Source organism: Geotrypetes seraphini, chromosome 6, assembly GCF_902459505.1.
Source record: "Geotrypetes seraphini chromosome 6, aGeoSer1.1, whole genome shotgun sequence".
Lineage (NCBI taxonomy): Eukaryota > Metazoa > Chordata > Amphibia > Gymnophiona > Dermophiidae > Geotrypetes > Geotrypetes seraphini.
This window is the reverse complement of record NC_047089.1, coordinates 137,888,128-137,910,870: the sequence shown is the minus strand read 5'-3', so window position 1 is coordinate 137,910,870 and position 22,743 is coordinate 137,888,128. Positions and strand designations below refer to the sequence as shown.

At 41.9% G+C, this 22,743-nt stretch overlaps 1 protein-coding gene across 1 annotated transcript in view; it reads left to right on the top strand.

Annotated features, from left to right (window-relative positions):
- Positions 1-22,743, top strand: part of TMEM131 (transmembrane protein 131) — a 396,906-nt gene that overhangs the window by 134,193 nt on the left and 239,970 nt on the right. Inside the window, 4 exon segments of the mRNA XM_033949394.1 lie at positions 15-138; positions 2,674-2,790; positions 11,955-12,077; positions 20,365-20,445. Coding sequence (XP_033805285.1) covers positions 15-138; positions 2,674-2,790; positions 11,955-12,077; positions 20,365-20,445 — 445 coding nt within the window.

Genomic DNA, 22,743 nt, shown 5'->3' with positions numbered 1-22,743 from the left:
CTTATTTTCAACAGGCCGGTGGGGATGCCAAAAATGGAAAAGGTTTACTTACATAATCCTAGTTCAGAAGAAACAATATCTTTAATATCAATATCTGCAACAACATCACATTTTCATGCATCATTTTTTCAAAATAGGGTGAGTTATATTGTTTTAATTGTACGGTTTTTAAGAATTTTGCTATACATGATGGAAAATGGATAACCCTTTTGTGTTCTGGTATTTGCAGTATTTCTAGCATGTCTTCTGGTAACTGAACATGCCGAGGTCATAAAATATAGTCCCTTTGGTAACTGGAATCTAGTCCTTTGATATTGCAGAAAGTGATCAAGGTAGAACCACTCAATACCTGAAATGGGAGCATCCCCCAAAAAGCTTTGTCATATTAAGTGATATTTTTTGCTCAGTAGGAATATCTGGGCTAGTATTGAGTGAATTTCCCAACATGGATCTAAAGGGGCACCATGCTGAAGAGAATAACATTTTCATATGTACTCTTATTTTTGGATTGCAGTGATCTCCATCAAAGGTAATAAAGTTTCATATTTAATCAAATTCAACCTTTTTATGGGTATTTTCCAGTGTGATACTGTTTACAGGTTTTTGTTTGGAATCTTTCCAAACACAATTGATCCATGGCTTAGTTTTGTACCCATATTGTTTTCCCAGTCTCAAAATTCCAAATAACAGTCTAGAAATAAGGCCACTATGGGTGGCATCCAGATCACAATCTATCCTATTTAATTATGCTTATCAAAATCCACAAATCAGGATATATTTTACTTTATATTAAACTGAAGTCTTGCATCGTTATATGAACAACAGCAGCAACAACAACAACAACAGAAAAACCTCATAAAAGGATTCATTAGAGTTGAGATATTCTAGTGATACAGCTAAATTCCAGCAAAGGTTTTAGTTTAGTCTACTGAAGTTTAACTTGCTAGAATAAACATGATTAGGTCTATTTTAGTCTTCCTGGAAATTAGGCAACTTAAGGGTCAAGGGATAGGACCTAGCCCTCTTTCTGAAATAAGTTTCCATACAGGGAGATTTTTTAGCTTGCTCAACACTTGCAGGATTTTGATATTTAGTTCAGCGATGATGTACCATGGTTTCATGAGACTCTCTCTCCCTTTAGACACACTGTCCATCTTGACCTGAAATTAGCTGCTTACCGTATATACTTGAATATAAACCGAGGTAACCCTTTCCCCCAAAAAAGGAAGAAAAAGGATGACTTGAATATAAATCAGGAGTGGGGTGAGGTTTAATATTCAAGTGCCATGCCTTGCTCTGCCAGGCTCTGCACCCTGTTTCCCCACCTTCACTGCTCTGCCAGACTCTGCATCCAGCCACCTCAATCCCTCCCCTGCTAGTCTCTGCACCCGGCCCCACTCCCTCTCTGACAGGTTCTATACTCTGGTCCCCCTCTCTCCCAATTACTTTCAGGCCTCCACCGGGTCTGCTGTGAGACGTGGTGGTACAGCGGTGGCTGGGACAGGAGAGATCCCTCCTGTCCCCTGTCTAAGAATTTTTACCTCTCTCCTACCTCCCCTGCATAGCTTTAGTATCCCTGATGGTCCAGTGGTGAATCACGGCAGGAGCGACCTTCACTCTCTCCTTCCCGTGCAGAGCCGCTAGCTGATTGGCTGCTGTGAGTTCTCATGGTCCCCATTGCGGCAGCCAATCAGCTAGCGGCTCTGAGTGGGCAGGAGCAAAGGAAGGTCGCTCCTGCCGTGATTCATCGTTGGACCACCAGGGATACTAAAGATACGCGGGGCAGATGGGAGGGAAGTAAAAATTCTTAGAATCGGCTGGGACAGGAGACGAGAGGGAACCCTCCTGTCCTGGCCAGCACTGGACCACCAGGTGTCATGGCAGGCTGGCAGAGGCCTGCAGCAAATTCAGGAGGGGGGCGGGTCAGTGCTGACCCGAATATAAATAGAGACCTCCATTTTTGGGCCTTTTATTTTTGGCCCAAAAATCTCGGTTTATATTTGAGTATATACGGTAATATGGATTAGCATGGAAGTCGCATTTAGATGACCAGAGTCAGGGCCCTTGATAGTAGGGTTCTGAACGGAGCCATGCTGCAAGGCTCTCCAGCCCATGATGGTTACTACTGTAACCCAAGAGAGTGTGGTTTGTTGAAGGGGAGGGCAAATTAGGGAAAAATTCCCAAATAGCTCTAAGTAGAATCATAGGGCTCCTTTTACTAAGGTGCACTAGCGGTTTTAGCACGCACTTAGCGCACGCTACAATGCTGCGCGCGCTAAACGCTAACGCCTTGCATTAATATTTTTCATTTAACGTGTGGTTTGTGCGTGCTAAAAACGCTAGCGCACCTTAGTAAAAGGAGCCCTTAGTGTCACATCCCTTCTTGATTCCATTTAAACAGCTTTGTAAAAATTTTTAAATAAAACAAAACCAAGCAAACGCTTGCAGGAAGACAAATCGGAAAAATATATTTTAAAATGTGCAAGTGATATCTTAATTATTTAGTGAGAAAAATACTAATGACATTTTTACTACCATTCTATTGAATTTCTTTAACATTTTTTAACCTTATGATAGCTAACATGATTTTTAATAGTCCTACTTTTATGTTTTTTTTCACATATTACATACATATACAGTTATATTTATTGTATATATACTTTTGTTTTTCAGAAAATTCTTCCTGGAGGAAACACATCATTTGATGTGGTATTTCTAGCAAGAGTAGTGGGAAATGTAGAGAATACTTTATTTATTAATACATCCAATCATGGGGTGTTTACCTATCAGGTAAGGGAGGAGAATAGCCCTACTGTGATATACCAAGAAAGTGCTTATATGAACACTTTAGGGCTGTACATCAATTAAACAATTTAATTGCATGATTAATCGCATAAAGCACCCTCTTACATGTCAAACTGTTTAGTGCAATATATACTGTAGATAGCAGATGTAAATTCTTAAAACTGACACATTTCAATTAGATTGTCCCATAAAATGGTGGTATATCAAATCCTATTACTCCCCCCCCCACACACACACTTTACTAAACTAAAAATAAAATCATTTTTCCTACCCTTGTTGTCTGGTGATTTTATCTTTCTAACCATCTCATTCTGTCTCTCTGGTTCTGCTTTAGTTTTGTGCCCTGAGCTCTATGCAAATGCCTTCTGTTTATTCACTGTTTTCTTTCCTCTTTTACTTCCTGCCTTATATCCATCTTTCACAATCACCTTTTCTTCCATTTTTCTCTTCCTTTTCAAATATGTAGTTTTCATCTCTTATTCTCCCTCTCCATTCATGGGCACCATAATCCCTTCCCTCTGTGAGTACTGTCTTTTCCTTTCTCTTTCCTCCCTTCCATATCCCTACCACTCTGTAATAACCATTTCCCCCCTCCATTGTCACCATCTCCCTTGTTTTTTCCACCATCCACTGTTTCAAATCTTTCTAGTTTCCATCTCTTCCCTTCTCTTCATGGGCACGATCATCTTCTCTCTTCCCTTCCCTTCCCTTCATGGGCACCATTATCTCCTGCTTCTGTTCCCTCCCCTCTCACTATCACCTTTGTTTTTTCCATCTCCTGTTTCCAGCATCGGTCCCTCACCACCCCCTGCCCACACCTCTCGCTCTTACTCTTTCTCCCAGCAAATCTTTCCTCCATTCTTGAACCTCCCATCCCCCCCGGTCCACATTCATTCTCTCTCAACAAATCTTCCTGCATTTCTGAACCCAACCCTTCTCCCATGGTAAATCTTTCTATGCAGGATCTCCCCTCTATGCTGCTTCCATGTTAAGCATCTCTCCCTTTGTTCAGCATCTCTCTTTTCACTCCCTTCTGCCCATGGATCCAACATCTCTCTTTCTCCCCTCTCTTTCACTCATACAGTTTCCCTCCCTTTAGGCCACCTAATGTCCAATGATGCTCTCTTTCTCTCCCATTGCTCATCATACAGTTCTCACTTCCATTGTCCACCAGTTCTTTCTCTCTCACCTTCCCTCCCATCACTCCTTCCCTCCCTTTGTCTACCAGTTCTCTTTCCCCCTGCCCATTCCTAGAGTGGCATCTCCTTCCTCTCCCTGGTCTACCTAACCATACTTCTCCCCTTCATAGGGTCACTCCCCACGTTCTGCTTGCGACTGATCCAGGTTTATGGACTGTTAATAGATATAGGGGGAGGAAAGAAGAGATGTTGAACCATGGTAAAGCTATGATGGACATGTCAAAGGTGTACTGCCATGAGGTGACCTGAGCCCAAAGTGGATGGGCCCGGGCCCACCAGTGGCTATGCATCTGATTTCTCCTCTCTGCCGAACAAGCTTATATTTTGGGTGTCCACTAGCACTCCCTGAGCCACTGCTGCCAGCTGCAGGCCCTTGTGCATTCTTAATTTTCACACATGTGTGAAACAGAGCATATGCAGGTGTCGGTGGCTTGCAACAGAAGCTTGGGAACAGTGTCAGACTGCCCAAAATGTAGACTTGTTCAGAAGGGAGATTTTCAGCTGACGGGGTTTGGTCAGCACAAATATTCAGTTGTCTGGTGCCGGCACCTTCACAGACCACTTGTAGGGGTCTGTCCTGCATACCATAGTCTGCCATTTTAAGTAGCCCTGTTGTATATACTCATAAGCCAGGATAATATTGACCATGTTCACATAAAGGGGTGCACACAATTCTCTGGATTATACTTATACCATTTTTTTCAGTACATCTTCAAAGTATTGTCAATGATTCATTGACAACCTGGGGCAATCCTGGAATGTCTACCCAACATTTGACCCCCTCATGTTTTCCCAGAGATGGTCACATTTTGATAATGATTTGGTATAAGAACAAAGAGCATTCGTGAATTTTTGAAAGATACTGTGTTGGAAGAAACTGAAAGCATTTTGGAGATTATGTTCAAAATAGTTAATATTCAAAAAGGTTCTTGAGAAATGATCAGATATAGAATTAATACAAATCAAATGCATGCATTTTGGATATTAAGAGGACCAAGAGCACTTGTGAGAGAATTATTCAGTGATGAAAATCCATTGTCATTTGAAATAAATCAAATACACAAAGTCATAAAGTCTATGGAAAGTTCAGTGTTAAAGAGAGAAGCTACTGAAAATCTAGTGGGAAACCCTTTGACATATGAGTTAGTAGAAAGGAAAATTAATCTGCTTTGATCTGGTTTTATTTTGAATACTATCATTTTTTCTTGTAAAAGATGTTTAAAAAAGGGTAGAACTTGGAAGCCCAAAAATAGAATGATTCTAATTCAGTGGAACTAGTTTCTGCTGAGGATGCAGTGCTGTGAACCCTTATTTGCATTTACCTTTATTTGATTTTTATTTTTAGCCCGTCCTCCCAAAGGAGCTCAGAACGGGTTACAAATCAGGTACTCGAGTATTTTTTCCTATCTGTCCTGGCAACTCAGTCTGTCTAATGTGCCTTGGGCAGTGGGGAATTAAGTGGCTTACCCAGGGTCAGAAGGAGCAGCGGGGGTTTGAACCCACAACCTCAGGGTGCTGAGGCTCTCTAGCTCAGGGGTGTCCATCCTTTTGGTTTCCCTGGGCCGCATTGGCCGAAAAAATTTTTTCTGGGGCTGCACAAACACGCAAATGCTTCAGTAAGACAGAGGAGGGAGCCAGCAAGACGGTAAACACCGGGGGTAGCAGAGGAAAACACTGCATCACCCTCAACTGGGGCCGCACAAAATACTTCAAGGGGCCACATGCGGCCCATGAGCCGCAGGTTGGACACCCCTGCTCCTAGCTCTAACCATTACGCCTCTGTTTTTAATCGTAACTCCTTCCCTTCTGTGTAGCTTTAACAGTGCAGTGGTAATTCTTGAATCAGCAACTTATTGGGGGGCTTTTTTACCATGTGATACTAGTCTGTGAACAATTGGGGGGGGGGGCACTCTTCACACTCCCCATCCAGATTCTAAGATGTATGTTCATGGAATATAAAATACAAGATGTTGTTGATTTTTTTTCCAGCCAAAACAGTAGAAACTTCGAAGAATTTGGATGATATGTTACTATGATTCTGCCGAGATCAGTAATCATCTTCATAAATAAAGCTAATGATTTATATAAAGTGGACCTGAATTGTTTTGCTGGGGGTATTTTAACTCCAATATCAAAATAGTGTTAAAATAATACCTCAGTAGAACTGGCTGAGTAGCTTACCTTTGTTATATACTTGTTCCAAATTTATCTAGCAGGACATGTCCTGTTCATAAAGGTGATCCTCCTGTCCTCCTGAATAAGACATCTAATACATGAGCACCATCTTCTGGCAGCAGTGTAGTAGTGATATTTTTCAGTGTAAGAGACTACATAACTACTAGTCATTGAATATTTTTTTTTACACTGAATACATTTGCTGTGAGTTTGATTATATTTCAGATGGAAAATAGTCTATAGAAAGAACTGTTTTCTTATAAAAGAAAGAAATTACTGCTTTGTGTTAAATTTCACTTTTTAAAACACAAATTAACAAGCTTAGTTTTTTTGATGGGCTAGTTTAAAGTAACTTTAGTAGCATTCATCCCCTTATTAATAGGCCTAGAGAATATTGTTTAGATTTTAGAATCCATTCTGCTTACACAAATTCTGTATCTTCCTCAAATCTAAATGTGTACCGTATTTTTAGCTCCATAAGACGCACCTGACCATAAGATGCACCCTAGATTTAGAGGAGGAAAACAAGAAAAAAAACCATTCTTAACCAAATTCTCCCTACCAGGCTCTGCACCCTGTCTCCCCCCCTCCCCCCTCTGGTGGTCTAGTGGTAGGCCAGGGCAGGGCACAGTGCAGGCAGGCCTAGTGGCAGGCAGGCAGGCCCTACCCCCCAGTACCTTAAATCATCCCCCCATACAACAACTTGCCCCCAGTACCTTAAATCATCCCCCACATGCCCCCCAATACCTTAAATCATCCCCCCATACAACCATGTGCCTCCCCAGTACCATAAACCATTCCCCGACATACCCCCGTACCTTTTTTAATCATCCCCCCCTGTACCTTTAATCATCCCCCCTCAGTATCTTTATTAATTCCTCCCGCCTTAGATGGCTCTCATCTTTCCCAGCCAGCGGCGCACAGGCCAGATACGCAGAGATCAGGAGCAAGTCCTCTGCACTCCTGCCTGGGCCCGCACCAATCTCCGAATGCATCCATTGCAGAGATCTCTGATTGCAGCCATTTGGAGATCGGCACAGGCCCAGGCAGGAGCGCGGAGGACTTGTTCCTGTTCTCTGCGCTTCCGACTGGGAAATTCACTAGACCACCAGGTACGAAGCATCGGGCGGGTGGGTGGGATTAAAGATGCAGCAGCGGTGGGTTTTTGTTTTGTTTTTTAAAAAATATGAGGTAGTGAGGGGGGGGGGGGAATATGCGGCTGCAGCAGTGGGCTTAAATTTGTATCTTCGCTTCATAAGATGCACTTACATTCCCACCCCTTATGAAGCGAAAAATACATTATCTCTATTTTCTATGCAGTTTTCTCTTTGAAACTTTGGCAACATTTTCTTAAAATTGTCTTTCTAGGCAGAATGATTAAGAGTAGAATTATCAATTTGGCCTTATGTTATATCATCTCTAAAATTTACTCCTTTTGGCATTGGTTTTCCATATACAGTGCTCCCCCGCAAATTCGTAGTTGGTGGTTCACGGTCCCGGTCATTCGCGGTATTTTCTGACCGCGAATAACCGGGCAGGGAAGGCTGGAGATGGTAGTTGAAGCGCCGGCGAGTGAAGGAAATCTCTCGCTGTATGCTCCGACCGCCTCTTCCTGTGCTAAAGTCGGGCCTTACCAATCAGGAGCTGCCTAAGACCTAGGCAGTTTATAAAATACATACATAATCAATTAAAACAATAAATCAAATAATAGAAAAACATTTAAAACATGCAGACATTAAACTTCATTATGAATCTCTAAAAATCTGATTTGTGGGCGAGATGCAAAGGATCAGCATTCAACACTGTGCTTTTAACATCTAGAACTTTGCTAACCTGTGAACCAAGGATTTGCATACGTGCTCCAATTGCAAATTGGGTAATCTACCTTTTAAAATAATATTCATCAGATCAGATGTATACGCTCTCTATGGCCAGGAAAAAACATCATCTTCAGAGACATGAGTATGCTAAGCAGTGGCCTGGAAAATGTCCCAGCTTAACTACCTTTAAGCAAACAGTCAAAGTGGTAGTTGCAGGCAGTTGTCCATCTATCATGAGTCATTCCAGTTACTTTCTAGATTTGCCCTGTGCTTGTGTTAAGTGCCTGGCTTAAATGGCTTTATGCCTCCATTACAGAAACCTTAGGATCACTCATTATATTTTAAATAATGAATACTAAGACAAATTTTAAATTATGATATTAACCCCGAGAAGGACAGTGTCTATTTCTGAAGCATTTTCAAATGTGATTGAAGTTTCTGCCTTCTAAGTATGAGAAAAGGGGTAATACATGCTTCAGTGAGGATATCAAGCCCCAGGAAAGGATTATCAGAATAATAGTGCGACTCCCCTGTAAAGTTTATATATTTGTGCTCAAATTAGGATTTTCATTATTCAGTGAAATAGCTTCATTTATTCACGTAAATTAATATCTTCAGATTGGTAGTTTCCACAATACAGTCTTTAAAATCAGTTTTATTAGGCACATAACCTATACCACTGTACTTAGAAGCATTTTAAATTAGCATAAGCTTTTGCATGTCCTTTATAATTGCTTCCTTTCACTCCCCCTTCCCTATTACAAAATGTGAAAATTTATTTCAAGAACTAGATCCAAACTTATTTGTTTATTTATTAACCACCTTTTTCATGAAGAGATTAACCCAAAGCGATTGAAGAGATTCACCCAAAGCGGTTTACAATACATTGAATAGTAATCAGGTACTCTTAAAAATATTTTCTGGGGCAATAGGCGGTTAAGTTGATGTGCCCAGAGTCATAGGTAACAGGCTGGGATCAAACTCACAACATCAGTGTGCTGAGGCAGCAGCTCTAATCACAATGCACTGCTCTATAACTGGGTTATTAGCTGTAATAATTATGACATTTTTTCTATAATATTCTGATTCGTGTAATAACAAGTGCTGAGACACATTAGGATAATTGTTTCATACTATCTATTTTATATATTTATTTTTACTTTTATGATACCTCATGGAAGACTTACTGAAAATTGAGCAGTTATAGTTATCCGCATGAAACTCAAAATACTCATATGTTTGTTAATTGGATTATATAGAGAGCAATTGCTACTTCAGGTTAGCACAAAATATAAAGAGAGCAACTGCTACTTCAGGTTAGCATAAAATATAATTTAAATAAGTGAAACCTCAAAACTCTGGGATTATTAATAAAACTATCAACCATACCATCTGGAGTCTCATTTCTTCTCATCAGTTTTATTGTTGCTAGCACTGTGCAAACTGGATGTTTGGTCTTGCCATGAAATACAATGAGGTAGTCATGTGAAATGTGGAGCATGTTCTGTATGCCCTGTAAAAGAAGGGGCATTTTTTTTACTTTACAAAAAGGTAACTTGGTGGTACCACTCTACAGCTCTGCCACCTGCAGTTCTGCTAATGTAATTGATTTGATTTGATGCCCATGTGATTGTTATATATTAGACCAGTATCTCTCAAACTTTCTCGAGCCGGGGCACACTAAAGGTGGCCCTGGCTCGAGGCACCCAGAAGTGTGCAGACGTCGCCATGATGATATCATCATACTGATATCCATGCATGTGCAGAGGCCCTCCAGACAGGCCCTGAAATGCCAGGGCGTGCCAGCAGGGAAGTCTAACAAATATCAACTGAGTACCCCCAACCACAGACCTCCTAAACTCCACCTTAGACCCACCCAAGCTCTTCCCCAGATCCCGCACCCTTTACTATTTGTAATGCAATTTTTTTTCCATTCATTTTTCATATACATACAATGTACACAGCAGATATAAATTCACTGACACATTTCAATCACTATATTGAAAATAAAATCATTTTCCCTACCTTTGTTGTCTGGTGACTTTATTTTTCTGTGCTTTTAACTATGTTTCCAGGGCCTTCTTATCCACTGACTGTTTTTCTCTCTCTGCCTTGCATCCATCTTTGGCATTAACTTAACATTCAATATTTCCATTTTTCTGCTTTCTTCTCAAAATCTACTTTTCCATGTCTTACTTTCCCTCCTTATCTCTCTCTCCTTCCCTCCCTATTTCCATGGTCTGACATCTCTCTCCTTCCCCCCAGTGATCTGACATCTCTCTCCTTCCCTTCCTGCCTTCCCAATCTGGTATCTCTCTCCTTCACATAATCTTGCATCTCTCTCTACTACCACTACTACTATTATTATTTCTATAGCGCTACCAGACTCCCCTCCTTCCCTTCCATCCCTTGGTCTGATATCTCTCCCTTCCTTTAGTCATCTCTCTCCCCACCCCCAGTGTAACATTTCTCTTTCCCTTCCTCCTTTCTGGCCCCCTCCCAGTCCAACATTTTCCCTCCTTTCCACCAGTCCAATATTTTTGTTCTCTCTTCCTCCTGCATGCTTCTCCTCTGGTCCTCCTTCCCTCCCCCAACCAACATTTCTCCCTCTCTCTCTCCTTCCATGAGTCCAACTTTTTACTCTCTGCCCTCTACCTCTTCCCCAAAGTGTAACATTTCTCCTTCCTTCCTGTCCTCCCCATCCATATCGCCTTCTCCATGAGTCCAACACTTTCTGCCTCCTGCACGCTTTCTCTCTCTGTCCTTGCATCTTCCCTCGAGTGGCATCCCTCCTTCCTACCTCCAACCCAACAAGCTCCCCATGCACCATTTCACACTCCCCTCCATTATGTAGCACCTTTCCTTCCCTTTCTACCAGGTCCAGTAGCACCTCTTCTCCCTTCCTTTTACCTCCCCCTGTCCAGCATTACCCCTTCTCCCTTCCCTCCTTTCCCCTGTCTAGCAGTACCACTTCCCCGTTCCCCATGTTCAGCAGTATCCCTTCTCCCTTTCCTCCCCCCATTCAGCAGTACCACTTCCCCCTGCCCTGTCGCTCGCAGTCGGCATTTTGGATGGGAAGGAAGGATGGCTATGTGGTGGCAGGGGGTGGTGGCGTTCTGCTGCACAAGGGATGGGAGGGAAAGAAGGAAGGAAGGAAGCTAGGCAAGGGTTCTGCTGGACGAGGGGAGGGAAGGATAGAAGCTGGGTAAGGGTTCTGCTGCACAGGGGGATGGGAGGGATGGAGGGCTAGAAAGATGCTGCAGAGGGAAGGCACAAGGGGATGGGTGAGAGGGGAGGAAAGATGCTGCACATGTGGAGCAGAGAATGGAAAGAGGAAGAATTGGGTTGAAGGAGAGGAAGGGAGAGATGATCATGTACATACCCCAAAAATAAGTCCGAGTATGTTTTTTGGACCCAAAATTAATATAAGACACTGTCTTATTTTTGGGGAAACACAGTATTTATTTATTTCGATTTATATCCTGTTTTCCCAGAAAACTGAGGGCGGGTAACGAGAACATACACAGTTTCAAAACAGAAGGCAGCCTATCTAGAATCTAAGGGTGTACATAGTTACAGCAATCTACAATGCATAATTACAGTAATCTACATCACAGGGGCAATGCAAACAGACAAATTATAAACTCCATTAACAAATGCAAACATAGTATATAAACAAACCAATCTAAAAATTAATAGCAGATTGCTCTACATGCTTGTTCAATATTTAAAAGAAAGGATATGACCATATATAGAATATTAATAGAACATATTTCAGTTATTAGATTAATATTATGGACCTTAACTGATATTCAGTGTACACCTGGATGTCACTGTATACTTTACTGCCCCTCCTGTTAAGTTTGTTGAAAGACTATGTAACACTTAGCTTGCTTAGTATTTGGTCAGCAAAAATAATCTAGCTTATAAAACTTTTCCCCCTCATTTGTTGCAGGTTTTTGGTGTTGGAATCCCTAACCCCTATCGATTACGCCCCTTTATTGGGGCAAGAGTTCCTGTTAATAGCAGTTTTTCTCCTATAATTAGTATCCATAACCCTCACAGTGAACCTTTACAGGTAAGTAATTTTTGAGAAATTTATCTAAAAGCACTTAAAACACATCTCCTTAAATTGTCTGTTTCAATATAGAGGTAATGAAATAAAAAGCTATTATATTTTTTTCCCTGAATTGTTTTACTGAGGTTGAAATTTAGGTGTTTTATTCATCTCATCATGAGGCTTATAGTACAGTACCCAAACTTGCCATAAAATAGACAGCTGTTGGGGCTTAATTGTAAAGAAATGAGTGGAACTTTGTAACTATTGGGGGAGAGAGGGTGATACACAGCCAAGTGTAGGTGCAGCAAGAGAAGAGTAGATTAGAGAGCTGCATGGGAACGGGGACGACGGGAATCCCGCGGGTTCCCCCTTCGGGTCGCGGGGATCCTGTGGGGACGCCCCCTAGGGTCGCGGGTGGGGACGGATGGGACTTTGGCGGGGACGGGTGGGATTTCTGTCCCCGTGCAACTCTCTAGAGTAGATGCATTAAGGAACAGAGTGACTGCTGTGTTCCAGGGTCACCCCCTTCCATCCTCTTCCTTACAATCCATGTGGAAGAAAGAGAGGCTCTGGAGTCTGAAATGAAGTGGCAGAACTGCATTCCAGACAGTTTTGCTGGAAATTAAGTCCTGATTAAAGTTAACATGAGGTGTGGTTTAATATATGTACGTTTTTGAGTTTACTTTCAAGTAAAGACATAGATGTCTCTTGCTGTACACTATAAAGCAAATTGTGTAGCCTACTCCAGCATTGTACATGTAGTAAACTTGGTGTCCTCTGCACGGTTATGTTGAGTCTTCATTTTATAAACTAGCAGCATAGAACAGTTTGGTGCTAATTCATTTTTTACTGGCTCAGACTCTCCTGCTCTCTGCCGCCCTTCCCTGCAGTGCGAGCCTGTGGTTTTAAACTGTGGGTTTAAAGCCATGGGCTCACACTGCAGGGGAGGGTGATCCCCGGCAGCAGCAGCCTCTTCCCCTTTGTGAACTCGATACCAGGGATCCCCCTTCCTCCTCCTTCTAGGAGCTCCCGATGACGTGGCAGTAGAAGACAACAGCGAGCTCCATTCAAATAAAAGGCACTTCTTTAAAGATGCTCCGGGATAGAGGCTCACAGAGCGGCAGCAGCCTGCACGGCTTCTGAATTTTTGCCTCACCCGCACGGCTTCAGAAACTAGCAGGAACAGGAGAGTCTGGGCAGAGAGCAGGGCAGTCTGAGCAGGGGTTTTGCATAAGCGACTGGTCCTCACCAGTCGCTTGTTTTTTGGATTGGCCAGCCCAGTCGGTATGCCTTCTTTAGTTTAGTGAATCGCGTCCTTCCTACTTTGCATGCCGTTTCCTCTCATTTGCATGTGTGGATCAGAGGATGATCGGCACAGAGGTTAGTGAATCGGGTCGGGGGTCACAAAGGGGTTGCTAAGTGGTCGGGACATGATCAGTGGGCTTAGTGAATCTAGCCCTTTGTCTCCTTGCATTATTTTCTCTGTTGATTGCTCCATTAAAAATCGTTTTCCAATAAAACCAGTATTAAAATAAAGTTTCCATATTGCAACATGTTTCATATCACAGTTATATTTTACAGTTGGAACAGCCTCATACTTGAACACAATATAATGACAACTTCTATGACTTGTATCTTTTTAATTTGCTTTTAGTGAAAGGAAAAAGTATTTGTGTATACAATAAAATATATGTTTATAAAGGCTTTTGTTTAGGTTTGTGATTCTTTAGTTAGGTATCCATATATGGATTTCTTTTTATTTTTGTGTGGCGGTGGTATTTTTTAGTAATTAATTCTGTTGCCTAATGCATTGTTTACTGCCATGTATTCCTTTATGGCAGGGGTGTCAAATATCGGTCCTCAAGGGCTGCAATCCAGTCGGGTTTTCAGGATTTCCCCAATGAATATGCATGAGATCTATTAGCATACAATGAAAGCAATGCATGCAAATAGATCTCATGCATATTCATTGGGGAAATACTGAAAACCCAACTGGATTGCGGCCTTCGAGGAATGACATTTGACACCCCTGCTTTATGGGAAGGTGGATAACAAATTAGTTAAACATAATTCTGTTATTTCCCTTCTGGATTCCATATGCTAGGTGTTCAATCCCAACCTGCAGTTTGGGTGTTGCAGAATTCACATCTTTTCAGAACACATGCTGCACAACCCCTAGCGGTAGAAACAGTTTCATTTTCTGCAAGCAGTCTAGGCAGAAGTCTTCTGCTGTTGCTCTGCTTCTGTTTCTTATTTTTTCATTTAAAGTTTGCTTAAACTTTGTTTCTCGGTGGCTTGAGTGCCTTGAAACCCCTCCCCGGTGGTCCGCTGTCGGAGAAGAGGACGCAGTCCTGCGGAGTCGAACTGCAGCTTCACATAGAAACTCTGGTGGATCTGTGGAGCCAGCCTGCTGTGTGTCACCTGGAAGTACCTGGGGGTCCTTCCTGTAGAGTTTGCTGGCCGGTGACCCCACAGTCACAGGTTTCTAGCACAGGCTGAGTGCGTCTGAACAGAAACCCACCCGGGTTTCAGGCCGCAGACTGCCTTTCCTGCCCCAGACCGCTTGGCAGAGGATCCAGGGGGGCGGAAGATGGGGGTCAGTCTCTGGCCAGCTGGCAGTCTGAAGATCTTTATTCCTGGGCATTTGGAGTTGTTCTGAGGCAGAAAAGTCCTTTTTTCTCAATTCAGCTGCTGAAACTGATAGGCAGAAGACACTACAGAGTCTGTTTCCTATGGGAACTTTGGGGGGGGGGGTGGCTTGGAAAATGTTTTAAAATCTGTTTTTCACAGTTTCTGTGGGTAGGGTTCAGGTCCCACAAAAAAGTTAATCAGAAAAGCCAAAAACCAAACAGTCATCAAATTAAATGACCATTATAATTAGATCAACATGAAGGAAAAAGATCTCAGATTTGCCACTCCTGCGGATTATATTGTTATATTCCACATATGGAATAGTGGCGTGGTTGTCTTTCATTGATCTAAAAAACCTTCATGCTGAACATATGACTTATTTCGTCAAAATTAAATGTGTCTATTCACTACTCTTATTGTTAAAGTGTCTATCCTATATTTTAAGTTAGATATTTTTATATAAAATTTTCTTTTCCTTTTATGTATAAAGACTGTGCAAACTTGCAAAAATAGCGACTGCTTAACAGTAACTTGGAATGTGCAAACAAGCAAAAATTCTATTGTGCAAATGAGCAACAATTGAACTGTGCAAATATATAAAGCACAGAAAATAGCAGCAAATTGGTGCAAATAAGCAAATTAAAGCAAAGACATATCAAAAAAAGCCAAAAGGCACTTATCTTGTGTAGTTGTGTTACAAGATAGAGAGCTTAATTCCCATTATTAATATCCGACGGGAGGCCCGTTTCGCCGTAACATGCGGCTTCATCAGGGTTTAGATTTATATACGGGCTGAGAAAAAAGCATATAACAGAGTTATTAATATAAAAAATATGTCTACCATCTAACTGTTTGCAATTAAAGTACTTACTTTAAGCGTTTATCTTTTAGGTTGTTATCACACAATCCCGCACTAAAAAATGGCGCTTTTAAGCACAGAACGCCAGTGCATGCGCAGTAGGCCCAAAGCTATTCAAGCATTTTGATTGGGTATCAGAAATTAACATGTAAAAACAGCAGAGATACGGTAAAAAACTTATATGAATATTGACCAATCTGCTACTGTATTTAGACCAGAGGGATACATGCTGTTAAGTCTATGAATCCATCTAAGTTCTCTTTGTCTCAATCTTTTTACTCTATCCCCTCCTCGTAACGTTCTGGGTTCCTGATCTATCGCCAAACAGCGTAAGTCATTGAAAGTGTGTTTAAATGCAGCACAATGTTCGACAATAACCTCTGCACTTCTGTTACGTTTGAGGTTGGATTTGTGTTCACAGATCCTGGTCTTTAAATCCCTAGTGGTCATGCCTATATATAACATTTGGTTTTGCTTAATCTTGTTCTCTATTTTTCAAATAGGGTTCAGGTCCCCCATCTCTCCAGACCACAGATCACTAATATTTTTTTTGGTTGTTTATTTTTGCCGTTTTTGGCGCAAATTCATGATGGCTGCCACCTTGGATTTTAAAATCGATCTTTTTTTCTAACTTTAAATTCAGCCTCAAAACCCCTTGATTTGATTCAAAATTGATTGGGATGAACTCCTCACCCCCTAATCTATTGGATTTGGACATTGATTGTGCCAGATTGGTGCCGGATCAGCGAATTTGAAACGTGTGCCGTAGCACACCAAGGGAGGGGCGGGAGCTTTGGACTTCACCTCCTCTGTGTCTTCTTACAGTTAGTTATTTTATTTGATATGCACCATTTTAAACAAAAAGTCAAATCAAAGCGGTGTATAATAAATAAAAACAGTGGGCAGTATTAAAATAAAAACATAAGGGGGAGAGTACATGAACAAATTAACCAAACTAGACACAAACGGACAAAAGGGCAGTAAAAGTTTACAATGTCTTAAGGAAAAAACCAAGCAGGGTAGAAACAAGAGGGTAGGATACAGAAAGAATAAGGAAAAAAGTAAAGATAAGCGATAAGCGTAAGATAGTGACTACCTGATCACAAGTAATATAAAAAAGTTACAAGGAAATTAACTACCTAGACAGAATTATGGAAAAATATTGGACTGGGGAGCGGCCTGGGTCCGTGCCTTTGAAGAAAATTTAGTCCAGGGTCCATTCTGGAGTATGGTGCAATTTGCCTGCATTCTGAGTCTGGGGACTCTTGACACATAGCAGTGTACCTCTACAGTACCCTGCCATGGTTGTGGAGTGGGCCTTATCACTGGATTTTATTTGGCTCCTCTGAACGGCATTTCCTCAGACCCTGCTCATTTGATGCAGTCGGCGGACACATCGGGCCTTTTTCAGTCTATGGCATCTGTGGCGAAGCTTTCTTTTGGGAGCTCTCTTGTCTAGCCGTGCCAGTTTTCGATTGCAGATTTTGTTTCTTCTGTCTCCTGCAATTGTATTTCATTTGGATCAGAGACTGGTCTCGGCCTCCCTGAGCATCCGGGTTTGGAGGTGCTGATCCTTCTTCGCAGTTTTAGCGGGCTTCTGTCCGCCTCTTTTCAGCTGATGTTCTGAAAGAGCTCCATTTGGATTTTTCACTTTCCAGGCTTCAGTCCTAGTCTGTTCTCCTGTGCCTTTTCCATTCTGTCACAGGTCTTGGTACAATCTGGTCCCCGGCCAGCGTTTTCCGATCTGCTACAGCTAAGTCTCCGCTTTATCACCTGAATTCTGCTTTTTGGCAGGTTTGAACAGCCTGAGGTAGATTTGCCATGGCGCTGGGTTCCAGCACACAGCCTTACCTAGTGCTGGGGAGTGAAGTTTCAGATCTCTCAGGATCGCAGGAGGCTGTCATGATACACAATATTCTTTTCTAGCATCCTCAGATAGTAGAGTGGCAGTGGCCACATCATTTCTGTTTGATAAATTTGTATGATGATTTTCTGTTGTATTTTCTGATTTTGTATCTTTACTGAAATGTAACAGTTCTCTTGATGTGAACCGCCCAGAACTATTGGGCGGTATAATTATTATTTCGTCCTGTGGTGCATGCCTGTTTTCTGCTAGTGCGGGTTGGTGTGGTTGTGATGCCGGGCGTCCTTTATGATCTCATTTGAATCTTAATACATGTTCTGCTGGTGCATAGCGCTGATCTCTTTGGACCTGTCTTTGGATGCAGACACTGCCTCGAGGTTCTCCTTCAGCCGCCATCCTATCAATGGCTGGATTCTTGTCAGTATAGGTCGGGATGACCTCTTCTCAGGTGTGGTGCATGCTGCCCTAAGTTGCTCACTGTAATCCAATTTCGCTGGCCATTGTAGAGAGGATCGTATTTCCTCACAAGTGTCATCAGGGATATTCAGATTGTTCCTCCTAGAGACATTCACAGAGCTATGCCTCCATTACAACAGTTCTGATTCCAGGTGTCCTTGGGTTCATAAACACACACACACACACACACAAAGTGCCGACATCGCCTGGGGCGGACGTGGTTTTTTTCACTCGCAGCCTGTCTGGAGGATCTTGCTCCTTTATTTAGAGAAGGTTTTTCATATCAAGCAGCATTGTGGGGTAAGGATTTATAACAATTGCTTTTGCTTACTGACATTTATGGGGAATTTAGGAGACATCTAAAACATATCTGTTTTCAAAGTATTTAGGCAGCTAATTCATAAAAATTTTATTATGCACTATTTTGATCATTTTAGTGTTTCTAATTATTGCTTTAAACTTTCTAAGTTCTATTCAACTTCTTTTATTGTTTTGGTTTTTTTTTTTAAATTATTGTAAACCGCATAGAACTTTACGGCCTTGCGGTATATAAACTGATTATTATTATTATTATTATAACTGAATTCTGGGCTGTCTGCTCACTTTTTTGTTCTCACTGTGGTGCCTCGACGTGGTAAAGCCAACATCCATGTACTCGATTGCTCGATGGATTCAAAGGGCCATTTCTGTGACTTACATCACCCGCAATGCGCAGCCGCCGATTCTGCTTACACCACTCTTGACAGGAAGGGTGGCATTGTAGTTGGTGGTATCTCACATGATTCATCCTGATGAAATTTGCAGGGCGGCTCTTGGTCCTTTCTTCATACTTTTACCGATTGGATATAGGAGTGCATTCTGCCATTTTTTGGGGGTCCTCGGTTTTGTGGGCAGGCTCTTCAGTCCCTCCCTAGCTTCTGTGGCTTTGGTACGTCACCTAGCATATGGAATTCAGAAGGGACGTAACAGAATGGAAGATTAGGTTTATACCTTCGATAATCATCTTTCTGTTAGTCCCTGGAGGATTCCATACGACCCGCCCTTTCTGTATTCACTCATTTTTTGGGGGGTAGCTTGCTCCTTTCTGCCTCGGTTACTCTCCTTGCAGGCTTGAAGATTTTCAAGCCAGTTGCCAGATCCTGTGGAGAGTTTATGTGAATATACACATTACCGAAGGCTTTTCTTGGGGTGCTCGTTGCACTCAGCAGGTTAGTATTGCATTGTTCCTTAATGTTTTTTCTTGAGTTGCCTTGGTGCCTGTTTATTACTTGTCAATATTTTGCAGAACAAACCAGTTTGTGAGTTACTTGTGTTGATGGGGATTTCCCCTGTACCCCTTTTGTCCTGGATTTACAGGTATGTGCTTGGCTTTGGGACTAAACTGTTTGTACCACTAGGGGGTATGCAGCATGTGTTCTGAAAAGATGTGAATTCTGCAACACCCGGACTGTGGGTTGGGATTGAACACCTTGCATATAGAATCCTCCAGGGACTAACAGAAGATTATCAAAGGTATAAACCTAATCTTCTAATATATAATATAATTTGTTTCTTTTGTACAACACATTAAAGCGTATGACACAATTAGTATATGTAGAGAGAAGTTTTGTGATGTGCAGTATTTAGATGGCAGCATTTCATACTGAGGGTTTGGAACCTGTCTGGAATTATTTTAATTGCTCTATGGCTATAGAACTTTCATGTGACGTGGAAGTGGAATAATGCTCTTAATTCTTGAGGGGTTGGCGCACTGTGCCTCTTCCTTTTGAAGATTGGGTATTGAGTCATTGTGGTCGCTGCCCTACATGATTGAGCTAAGTACTTCAGTTGTAGTCATTACAAGTTACTCTCTGGTTTGGGTTGATTTTTGTATTTTGTAAATTAGACATCTTTACACAGAATTACTCCATGTCAGGTTTTTTGAGAATAGTTACTTTTTTCTCCAAAGTCTTTTTCCATGGAGTTTTTTTGTTACCGTTCTCCCCCCTCTAAAATTTAAAGGAGAGCCACTGATAATATGAGAGATCTTCAAAAGGTTTCCACACTTTTATTTTTAGAATCACTATATATTAAATATCTCAAAGGCAAATTACATCACTTTTCCACATAATCACTCTGTTGTCTGACTGACTAATCACATGACATTCTATGACACACCCTCTTACCACTTCAATTATTTCCCGCAAAAATTTGAAAGTGTAGAAACTTTTGGAAGAACCCTTGTATAAGTGGGCATTACGCTGTTGTGCATTGTAGTATGTGCTGTATGATAATGCATTGAGGCTATGTTATTTAATGAATAATGGTTTGTAAAGAGCTCTTTATAATTATCTCTGATTCCATGAATTAGCAAACATTTGGTTTGGGATTGAGTAACATAGTCATTCTGTCATAATAAAAGCTGGTACAGTAGCCACTGTAGAGGGAAGTCAAATAATATTCATTTTAAATTCAATTGGCCAATATTCTTCCATCCCTAATATCTATCTTCACAGGTAGTAGAAATGTATTCAAGTGGAGGTGATTTACACTTGGAACTTCCAACAGGCCAGCAAGGTGGCACAAGAAAACTTTGGGTGAGTATAAGTACCCTTGCCTGTCTACTTTTATAGAGGTCTGTGCTACTGTTTAGATCAAAAGTCTTCTCAGACTCTACGGGTCTAACTATATTCATAAAGGAGACTAAACATAATGGATTATCTTGTTAATTAAAGATGGGGGTAAGGGGTATGAGAGAGACTGTGTTGAAGGCTGGGAGGGGGAGGAGATGTGGAGCTGATAAGCTAATTAGCTAATTACTCTGGCTTCTCTCTTCTGTTTGGGGACCACTTCAGGGCAAAATCATACTCCAAAGAAAAGGATTCTCTTGAAGCATTTTCTGGCAATATTAGAGAAGAATGTTACACTTCGGAAATATATTACAATTTATTGGTAATATGGATGTTTTTATTGTGTCAAAGCAATTACAAAAATTAGCAGCAGAACTTATCAGAACAGCGAGATAACAATAGCAGTGTAACTAATATTCTTAATATAGAAGTAACAGATAATAATAACCTAAGGAACCACATGCCAAGGGTCTTGACACATACTTGCAACTTAGCTAAGTTCTCCGTTTTGCCCACTAGATCATAAGAAATATGACTCTGTTCTCACCCTTTGGATGTTCTTGGAAAAGTCCATTGCTTCTCCAATGTGGCAGGTCTCTCCTTTCCCTTTCTCTCTTTCCAAGCTGATATTTCATAGCTGGCTCCAGGATAAGATCGTGTAGATAGGATGCCTTTGCTCCACTGTGTCTTCAGTTTCAGCAATGAAGCTGGAATGCACACAGCCCTTTTCTGGAACTAGTCTTAGCTGTGGCTAAGATGCTACCCAGTACTAGTTCTTACTCATATTTGTAGCTCAGGTTTATCATGAGTTTTGAGTGTGAAGCACAGTCCTTCTCTGGAACTACATGTTTGCTGATGAAGTAACTTCCATCAGAGAAAAGTGGTGTGCTCTCTTTCTCTCTCCTCCCTCCCCCCCCCCCCAGCAAGATTGCATGATATAGAGGACATTGTATCACATGTAGAACAGTTCTTTGATTAGATGAGCTGGGCTCACAAAGACACATGTACATGGACAGTAGATGAGGCAAGGCTTTATCTAATCGGGACCACTGAGCTGACCAAATGATAATTGTCATTAGCTTGGTACACGATGACTATCCTGCAGATGATATACAGTCCTTGATCAGAAGACCTATGGCCTTATAGATGGTGCTACTTCTCAGAACTGGTAGTTTGACACCTTAAGGCATGGTCAGCAAGGATTAGCACATGCCAGCATTGGCGTAAACCTCAATCTGTAGATTTCACACAAGAGAGACAACAAAGATGTTCTTGGAATGTCAGTCAGATACTGTACAAAGGAAGTCTTGTAGTAGCCATGACAGGATGGATATGTTGTAACTAGTTTGGTCCATAGTAGAGAATGACACTGTGAACAAACACCGCTGCGAGCCATAGTAGGCCGCGGTTTGCCCATGGCTATAGAGATGCCAAAGCCTGACTCTCCAGAGACATGGGAACAAAATTTTTCACCGTCTGCGAGAATGGTGATAAACTTTGTCCCCGCAGTTGGAAGCACCCCTCCTCGTTCCTTATTGCCATTAATCACTTGGGGGGTACACGGCACTGCGTGGGTGTCCCATCCCTTTCCTCTCCAGTGTGGAGCCACTGTTGTTCGCTCCTGGCAGCAGGGATCCCATTTATAAACAGGCCTCCTTCCTGCCCCTCCAGCTGCATGAACTTGGGACAAAGGCTGGAAGGCAGGGAGGGGGCAGGTATGAACTCAGGAAACAGAAGGAAGGGAGGGGGAATGAACTTGGGACACAAGGGAGGGAGGAAAGGGGCACTAACTTGGGACATAGGTAGGAAGGGAATAGAAAGGGAGAATTGTTGGGCATGAGTGTGAGAGGGAAAGAGATGGTGCGCATCGGGAAAGGAAGAAAGAGGAAAATTGTTGGGCAGAGAGAGAGGAGTGAGGTAGAGATGCATGGAGATGAGAAGGAGAAATGTTGGATATGGTGGTGGAAAGGGAACAGAGAGACAGATTGAAGGGAATGCAAAGGGGTGGGCAGTGGTGAAAATGCTGTACATGATCTGTGGTATGAGAGAGGGAGAAATGTTGGATGTGGTAGTAGAGGGAGTGGGAGAAATTCACCCTGGATCTTTCTCTCTCTTCCCACTCCCTGTACACAAGAGGAGAGGATCATAGAATGCTGAGGTGATGAAGGCAGGAAGATGGGCACAGGGGAAATACTAGAAAAGAATATATAGGAGACAGAGATAAGGGAGAAGCTGAACATGGGGAACAAGTCACACACAGAGCTA